General features: G+C 42.5%; 1 protein-coding gene across 5 annotated transcripts in view; it reads right to left on the reverse strand.

The window, feature by feature from the left end:
* Positions 1 to 8,696, reverse strand: part of ERMP1 (endoplasmic reticulum metallopeptidase 1) — an 86,169-nt gene extending 77,473 nt beyond the window's left edge. For 2 of the 5 annotated variants that reach the window (XR_001886635.1, XM_017877439.1), the window contains exons 1-3: positions 7,972 to 8,694; positions 6,014 to 6,315; positions 540 to 667 (exon numbers count right to left, since the gene is read on the reverse strand). Coding sequence is in view for 4 of the 5 variants with exons in the window: in XM_017877439.1 (XP_017732928.1) it covers positions 540 to 667; positions 6,014 to 6,315; positions 7,972 to 8,315 (774 nt within the window). In the remaining variant the exon portion in view is untranslated. Of the gene's footprint in view, positions 1 to 539; positions 668 to 6,013; positions 6,316 to 7,971 lie in introns of all 5 variants that reach the window. The other 3 variants (XM_017877442.1, XM_017877440.1, XM_017877441.1) reach the window with 3 other exon arrangements.
* Between the last annotated feature and the right edge of the window lie 860 nt (positions 8,697 to 9,556).

Below are 9,556 nucleotides of genomic sequence, written 5' to 3' on the forward strand. Positions count from 1 at the left end.
CTATAGGCACCCACCACCTCGCCCGGCTAGTTTTTTGTATTTTTTAGTAGAGACGGGGTTTCACCGTGTTAGCCAGGATGGTCTTGATCTCCTGACCCCGTGATCCGCCCGTCTCGGCCTCCCAAAGTGCTGGGACTACAGGCTTGAGCCACCGCGCCCGGCCTCCATCTCTTTTTAAAAAGAAAGAAAAAAAGAGAACAGGAGAAGAGACGATCCATATGGCTGGGCATTTATTTGTGCCTGTCTCAAAACATCTCTGAAACTTCAATGTCAAAGAAAACCTGAGGAGAGTAATTATGCCACCAAGAGCCCTTCTATCAATTAAATCCTGCCACAATAATCTGCTAAGTGGAGTTTTCCAAATAGTAAACATCTCTACATACATGGTTGTGAATTTTTTAAAGTACTGCTCATATAGTATTTTTCTGCATATCATTTTACACTACCCACAGGAGTCATAAAAAATGCATTTATGTGTTAGTTATTATTATGAATCTCATCCTTATTCAAGCCTAATATTTAAAACAGTAAAATCTCACTTGCAAGACATTTTCCTCAGCACCATTAAAGAGAAATATGACAGCATGATGCAAGGCTTCTGAAGATGTTGACAAGACGCGAAGGACTTCCAGCATCACTGAGCAGCTAACTGCATCATCACTGGCACCTTCAAATCAGAAAAACAGATTTGCTGCTCAGATTTTAAAATGTTTACAGAATGACCCATTAGGACTAGGAATGGAGCTTTCTCCCAGAGAAGCATCACAATAGCTGCATGAGCAGAAGCATAGCTCTGTCATCATCAGGACAATTATACCCACCAGCAGTAAGTTCCATGAAGGGATCTTTGTCTGGTTTGCTCACTAACTTACTCTCAACACCTACAACCATGTCTGACCCACCAGAGTCACTCAATTAGCATCTGCTAAATAAAGCAACCTGAGGGGACCTAAAGTCATACTGGAAACTGGTATTCTCAGCAAACCAAGGAAATCTGTTCTATTCTTTACCCGTATTCCATAATCTCTGTAATAGTCTCACTTCTGGTGCTCACAGCTTCCTGGATGATCTCTCACTGCAACCACTCCTTTCTTGCTTGTTTTCCTGCCAAAATCATAAAAGCTGCACAGACAGGTCACTGTGGACAGTGTAACATTCCTTTAAGGTTTCCCCAAAGGAATTATGTGATGGAAAAGTAAAAAGAAGATACCTAATCTAATAAGACACAGGAAAGGAGACTAATGACCTAAGTAGTATCCTAGATCCCAGAACACACACTCAGTTCAATTTCTGAACCTCTTCTTGATTCATAAACTTTGTTAATCAAAAGTAACTACAAAGATGACTTAACTGTCTTGCTTTTTTAAAGCACTGTAAGAGACAGTTAAAGGAACTGATTGGATATTTGATGATACTCAGGAATTATTGTTAGGTTTTTTTTAGGTGAGGCAACTGGTGGTATCAAAAAGGGCCCTTATCTTCCAGCAATACACAGTGAAATACTTTTAGAGAGGAACTGATATAGCTAAGATCTGCTTCAAAATAATCAAGAAGTTGGGAGGGTAGTGGTAGGAAAAAAACAAGATCAGACTGCTGAAGCTGGGAGATAAGTACATTGGGGTTCATTAAACAATTCTGCTTTTGAATATATTTGAAACTTTCCATAACAAAAAACTTAAAAGAGTAATCAAAGTAAATAAGCACTAACGTAACTCAGGCAATAACATTTCTGGGTTTACACATTTGAAGCAGGGTGCCAAAGAGTTTGGCATGGATTTGAGAGCAAGAAAGACTTGGAAGTGAATTTGAGCTCTGTCACTTTCCTCCACTATTTCCTGGTTTAAAGAGCAAGCTAACGATACCAACCTCACAGGTTTGTTGTAAGAGTCACACAACATAATGCCCAGTGCCTAGCACCTGGTAGGGATTCAATGTTCATTTTTCCTACTCTTTGCAAATCTGAGGAAGGCTCTGTAGCTAGCTAAAATTAAAATGCTTGTTTGGGCTCTATTAAATTCCAGACCCCATTCCTACTTAAGAAGAAACTACCTATTAACCATACTTGTCTTGGTGGTAATTACTGGTCTGTATTTCAATCGAAGTGAAACAAGTAATAATCATTTAATTACTAATAGAAAATGTTGCTATTAGCAAAAGTGTCACCTTTCAAAACCTAATGAAATAAACTCTTTTGTAAATTTGACACTGTGAGTTACTTTAAAATAGAAAGCAAACAATAAAATGTTTCTTTATTCAAAAAGAGAGAACGGAAAATTTAAAGGTATCTATACAGGGTTGATTAAAAAGTTAAATTGTCCATTCAGCTTCCCTTATTTTAATGGTTCTGGTGTGTTAGAATAGAACTACAGAAGGGTCAAATATCTTTAAGAAAGGGAAGGAAAGTTAAGAGGACAGTATCTATAAGGGCTAGGTGGTTAACTGACATCCCTTTCCATTTAGAATTAACCTTGAAATTGAAGCCACCCCCAAAATAACTCAATGCCTCTTCCACCAACGACCTGGAACCACACAGAAAACTCAAGAAGATAATTAAGGCTTTTCGGTGGATAACATTACTCCTAACTGGTATCAATTCCTGAGTCCTATATACACCGATGAGAACTTAAAAAGAAAAAAGAAGTGCTTCAATTAGGCCATCCACTAAAAGGATTTAGGTGATAGTCTATTTCAGGGGTGTCCAATCTTTTGGCTTCCATGGGCCACATTAAGGGAAGAATTGTCTTGGGCTACATATGAAATACACTAACACTAACAATCTGATGAGTTAAAAAATAAAAAATAAAAATTGCAAAAAAATCTCATGTTTTGAGAAAGTTTATGAATTTGTATTGGGCCACATTCAAAGCTACCCAGGATTGCAGGTTGGAAAAGCTTGGTCTATTTGATGAAGGTGTGAAACACTATTTTTAACAATTTATTATTGACAGAAATTTCCTTGAGATTGTTGCTAAGGGTATTCCTATAAAATTTTAGTTAAAAGTAGGTTCTAGGGCCAGGCGCAGTGGTTCACGCCTATAATCCCAGCACTTTGGGAGGCCAAGGCAGGCGGATTACGAGGTCAGGAGATTGAGACCATCCTGGCTAACACAGTGAAACCCTGTCTCTACTAACAAAGAATTAGCAAGGCGTGGTGGCAGGCACCTGTAGTCCCAGCTACTCAGGAGGCTGAGGCAGGAGAATGGTGCGAACCCGGGAGGCAGAGCTTGCAGTGAGCTGCGACGGAGCAAGACTCCATCTCAAAACTAAATAAATAAATAAATAAATAAATAAATAAATAAATGTAGGTCATAGGCCAGGTACAGTGGCTCTCACCTGTAATCCCAGCACTTTGGGAGGATGAGGTAGAATGATCACTTAAGGAGCTCAAGACAAGCCTGGGCAACAAAGTGAGAACCTGTCTCTATTATTTAAAAAGTAATAATAAAAAGTGGGTTCTAATGGCTCACAAAAATGCTTGCCTTTAATTATTAGACTCCACATATACAATTTGCAACATTTGGCACTATGTTTGTAAAGAGTAACTGAATATGCACTCCAAAATATGTCATTTTGACATATGGATTATTTTGATCTGAAAGCAACTGAGAAGTAGGTACTACACAAAAAAGCTCTCTGCCCTCCCCTTGTTTGCCTAAAAGCAGAATATAAATTTACCAACGTGTCCCCATTTCCCCTCTCCACCAGGAAGTACAAAGGTTGATCACAAATGACAACTTTAAACTTTTGGTGGCCTGGTGACAGCACAAAAGGAATCTATGTAACACTTTACTAACCTTTATCTACCATTTATTTGCCTTCCTACAATTTGCCACCCCTCGAGACTCAAGGTCCTTTTCCTTTCTTTTGTCACTTCTCTAAAAACGTATTGTTTTGCTGAAGATGCTATATAAGCCAGATTTCTAAGACACCTCTTTGAGATTTACTCATTTTCCTTGAGTATCTCCCATGTACATGAAGTGCATGTGTTAATAAACTTCTGTTTGGTTTTTCTCTTTTTAGCTTGTCTTTTATTGCAGGGGTCCACTCAGCTAAGAACTATGAAGCATAGAGGGGAAACTGTTTTCTTTTGTCCCTACATTTCCTTCTAATTCTTGTATATACAGCCTTCGTATATAATGTTCTTAAGCAACTATGGTGTTTATTTGCCCCTTCCCAGAATTTAAGCATCGTAATAGTGGGCAAAGAGTGACATTTAATACTGCTTTGAAATGGAAATAAAAAAACCACTGGTGGCAGGGCACGGTGGCTCACACCTATAATCTCAGCACTTTGGGAGACTGAGGCGGGCGGATCACTTGAAGTCAGGAGTTCAAGACCAGCCTGGCCAACATGGTGAAACCCTGTCGCTGCCAAAAATACAAAAAAAATCAGCCGAGTGTGGTGGCATGGCAGGAGATTCACTTGAACCTAGGAGGCAGAGGATGCAGTAAGCCAAGATTGTGCCACTGCATGCCAGCCTAGCAACAGAGTTAAGACTTGGCCCCCCTACCCCCCCCAAAAAAAAACCACTAAACCACTGGTTACCCCAGCAGCACACGAAGGTACTATTGGCTTATTTAACAAATGTGTGTATACTGAGCTTTGAAAATGCAAGTTACATTACAAATGCAATTGTCAAGCTTTCTAAATATATTCTATTATGAACTATTTTATCAAGCAAATAAATTTTACTTACATTTTGTAAAACTCTAGATGTTCAAATTTGGCCTGCTGTAAGTTCAAGCAATCCAGAAGTGTTAATATTACATAAGAGTTAATAGAAACTTTTAAAAAACACTTTCCATGCCAGGTACTATTTCAGTGTTTTACTTAAATTTAATCCTCCAAGCAACACTATTAGGAAAGTACTATTATTTTCTCCATTACACAGATGAGAAACTAAGAAGTTAAGCAGTTTGCAAAAGGGAGTATTAATCACACTCTAATATTCTTTTTCCTTTCAAATGTAGCTGAAAGAACTGACTGGCCAGTAAACCCAGCATCTTATCCTAGTTTTGTCTCTGATCAGTGATGACCAGCTAAATTTACTCCTGTGTCAAATGAGGGGGTTGAGCCAGATACCATTTCAGGTCTCATCTACCACTAAAATGCTATGCCATTGTAAATGCTATTTTCTATCCCTATTTACAACCTCTTTAACGACTGAATACAATTTTCTGAAGAATAAATATTTTAATAAATGGAAGTTCAATTTAGGGGATTCCCATTCATTTGACAAACATTTACTGTGTCAGGCACTGTCCTAAATGCAAGTATTCTATTTTGCCAAATTATTTTCAGAGAAAGATTTACATATTAATTAGATACTTAACAGTATGGCATCCTCAGTGGACCAAAATTCTCACTTTATAGGTCAACAGAATCTGCTAGAAGAGATATCCGCCAACCCGTAGCCCAGGACAGCTTTGAATGCAGCCCAATACAAATTTGTAAACTTTCTTAAAACATGAGGTTTTTTTTTTTTGTTTTTTTTTAAGCTCATCAGCCATTACTAGTTTATATTATGTGTGGCCTATGACAATTCTTCTTCCAGTGTGGCCCAGAGCAGCCAAAAGATTGGACACCCCTGCTCTAAAACCATGGAGCATCCCTCGAAGGCAGTGACTGTCCTTATCCGGTATCCCCAAAGCCTAGTATAACATCCAGCTGAGTAAAATACTTTTTAAGTATCAGAACCTAACTCCAGGACACAAGGACACACACACTGTCTGGTAACACCGAGAAAGCTGCTTCAGTCTACCAGAAACATTCCAAGTCTTGTCACTGGGCTGCTGGCATTAATGCCAAAAAATAATATTAATAAAGCACTTAAGAGAAGACAGAATGGTTAGATCCTAAACTAAATGATACTATCCTAATTATCCTGCTTTCCATCACAAAGAAAAAAGGTTTGCCCAAAATAGTCCCCACAATTGCCCAAGTAGCATGGGGTTATGTTAATAAACTTTCCGGGCTGTGACAACTTCCAAATGACTAAAAAACAGGTACATACCTGGTGAGTTTGCTACTGAGTCAAAATGACAATTAGCCAAGACAGCATGCTGGGCTCCATCTCTGGGTTCCAGCTTTACCACAACATTGGTGATGTTGTCATAATAGCTTGTAAAACCTCCCAAGAAATCAATGCTAAAAGAGCCTGTGGGCCGTTGTACATCTACTGAAATCTTATGAAGCCTGTTGCTTTGCACTTCAATCAGTTTAATCTGTTCCAAAAGGTAATGCACTGTCAGAATTTCATTTTCTGGACTTCCTGTAGTCCTGGGGCCAATGGAGGTTATGTGTTCAAGATAATCCCTGGAAGTGACCAAAAGAATAACAAAGGTTTGTAGTTAAAATTGACACTTAGCATGGATAACTCTTCCACTACACACCACTTCCTCCCCAAAAAAGCTTAGTTTTTTGACTTTTATAAAAAGGACTGCCTTTCATTATTTCAGACACCAAGTGAACATCACTTATAAAGTTCCATGATTTTATTTTTGCCTCCCACGAGGTGACCCCTTCAGTTTTCTCCACCATCCCACTCCCAACTTCTCCCCGTATCAAACCAATACAAGGACTAGGGATGTATTCAAAACGTGTGACCACTGGTCAGGCACGGTGGCTCACGCCTGTAATCCCAGAACTTTAGGAGGCTGAGGCGAGTGTATTGCTTGAGCTCAGGAGTTTGAAACCAGCCTGGGCAACACAGTGAAACCCCATCTCTTCTTAAAATACAAAAAGTAGCCAGATGTAGACTACTATTCGCCTGTAGTCCCAGCTACTCAGGAGGCTGAGGTGGGAGGATTGCTTGAGCCTGGGAGATGGAACCATTGCACTCCAGCCTGGGCGAGAGAGCCAGACCCTGTCTCAAAACAACAACAACAACAAAAAGCTGAAGACTAAGCAGGAGAGACTATAACTTCACAGTGCACACACCTGAAGGTTATAGATCCTGGTTAATGACTTTAAGTAGCAGAAACCAATGAACAAATATAATCAAGAGGTTAAATAAGGGGCGAAAAAAAAAAAAAAAAAAACTTCTGATGGACCCAGCCCTCCGAGCTCCTCCTAGTTATTAGACTCAAGGTCTAATAACTTCAATTCAGACCAAAACCAACTGTACCCCTAATGAAAACAAAACTTTTGTCTTTTCACTGCATTCCAAGTGGGGAAAGCTGGGGGTGGGGATGGGAGGCGTTTCATAAAGTCCTTAATAAGCTTGCAACACTTTGCATTCTAGGAAAAACTTTTTAGAATACAGTAGCTGCTGAAAACTTTACACCAGCTTAACATTTCATGAGCTGTGACACACCTGGGTTACAATATCTTTGACTTAATCACCTTTCGTAGCATTCTTAAAAGTCTTAAAAAAAAAAAATAGTCAAACCTTACACAGTCACTAATCCAAGGGGCCTAAAGACAAACTGCAGGAATCTGAGAATTTCTCAGACTGCATACCAAATTTTGACTGGGTGGTGGTCGAGAAAGAGTCTCTATGGCTTTCGGATTTGGGGGCTGTAACCCTCAGAAAGTTAGAACAGTGCACTAGCGCCTTCCAACACTCCCCGCCCTCAAAGCGAATTTATAAAACAGTCTAGGTACACAAATTTCCATTTGGAAAGCAAAAGGGCTAAGCAAAGTAAAAAGTGGAAGCTGTTCCAGAATATGGGGAGATGACTCACAACCAACCATCTGCACGAAGGGCAGACATTGGAAAGCAGGTTCAATCTACCTGGCAACCCCAATCTGCACCGCGAGCTAAACGGGGGACAGGCAAGCCCCAAGTCCCGCCAACTCAGACCCCAGAAGAAGGAGAAGCAGGGGCCCCCCACCCCACGTGCAGCCTGGGAGGGGTCAGCGAGTCCCCGCGGTCCGGCAGGGGCGGGTGCACACAGGTGCGGTGCCCCGGGGCCTGGGCAGGAGCCACAAACTGACGCGCGGGCCGTGCCAGGCGGGAGCGGCCGGTACCTGGCTTGGAGGGCGTCGAACTCCCCGTGGTGTCCAGCGGCACCGCGTAGCACGAGCTGCTGCAGCGAGAGCTGCACCAACGTCCGCAGCGCGAGCAGGTAGAGCGCGAGCCCCAGCGCGGCGCGCGCCTCAGACAGCCCGGTCCCTGCGTCCGGGCTCGCGCCGCTGCTACCCCCCAGGCTCCTCTTCCGCGTCCTCCCGCCGCCGCCGCCGCCGCACCCATCCACCAGGGGCTCCTGCGCCCCGGCCTCCCTCTCCGGCGGTGGCGCGGCCGCCGGTCCGTCCCTACGCTCTCCTCCGACGCGGTGCCGCCTCACAGCCGCCGACTCAGAACCCCACTCCATGGCCACGAGCCTCAGGTGCCAGCCCAGCAGCCCCAGCCCGCTACAGCCCCGGCCGCCGCCGCCGCCGCCGTAGCTGCCGCAGCGCCTCCTAGTGAGCGGACGGAAACTGCAGAGGGCCAAACTTCTTCTGATTGGCCCGTGCCGCCGCGCCAAGACCCAGCTTCTTTGGCCGTTCTTAGGTGGGCACAGCTGCCGGGCCGACCCAGCAGAGGGTGGTGGATTGCCGTCTCGCGCAGGGCTTTTCCAGTCCTCTGTAGGACGGAGATTGCCAAATGGAAAGACACCTAAAAACCCAAAACGAGAAAAATGAGAGATCGCTTTTGAAAGAACACACAAGGCTCTTACGGTGCACCAGGCAGATGAAAAAAGCAATGGCCTGGCTTTCGTAAGGAAGGAATTATTAGAACATCAGGCTCCAGCAAGGTGGGTTCCTGGCTATTAAAATTAGAAATAAGACTACGCAGAGGAGGCCCGGCCTATTGCTTTCACATGCATAATCTAATCAGATTTTCATAACTCAGCAACTTAATTTGTGCTATTACTGTCTCCATTTAACAGATAAAGAAAAATAATGGCTATTATTTATTGAATACCTGCTATGAGCTAAGCGCTAGGCCAAGTCCTTTAACACATTGTCTCATTTAATTATCTTTAACAACACTTAAAAGGAAATATTTTTGTTCCCATCTAATACCTGAGAAACGTAGAGATAACAGATGAAGAATGTAAATCTAATTTCATGGGCTCCCAAAACAGCATTCTATTCCACTACTACATTAGCACTCTGCAAGTGAAGGTTCTGAAAAGCTATTCTTCCCTTGACGACTCCTTGAGGCAGTTAAGCAGCAGAGCCTTGGTTTCAGTACAGATCCTAGTGATTATCTAGTCTTCTTCCCACTTGCTGGTACCATGAGCCTCTCTGTTCCAAGGTTTTTTGTCCCCAGCTTGGAGTTGCTACTAGCATGAGCATTAACCCAGAGAACAACTGGGAGAGCACACTGCCGGATTTTGACTTAGCACATATGTCAGATTTCATACAATGCCCTATGGGCCTGCTCCTGCCCACCTCTCAGGCTCCTCTGACACCAGGATTCTTCTTATTTCCAGCTCTCCAGCCACACTGGCCTCTTTCAAAGAGTTTCTGTACACATCTTTCCTTCTACAATGAGATCTTCTCATATGCCGTTTGAATTACCTGGAGTGTTCTTCCCTCTCCTCATTGTCTTTTTAACTCCTAATTA

The sequence above is a fragment of the Rhinopithecus bieti genome, unplaced genomic scaffold (assembly GCF_001698545.2).
Source record: "Rhinopithecus bieti isolate Rb0 unplaced genomic scaffold, ASM169854v2 scaffold_10657, whole genome shotgun sequence".
NCBI classification, from domain to species: domain Eukaryota; kingdom Metazoa; phylum Chordata; class Mammalia; order Primates; family Cercopithecidae; genus Rhinopithecus; species Rhinopithecus bieti.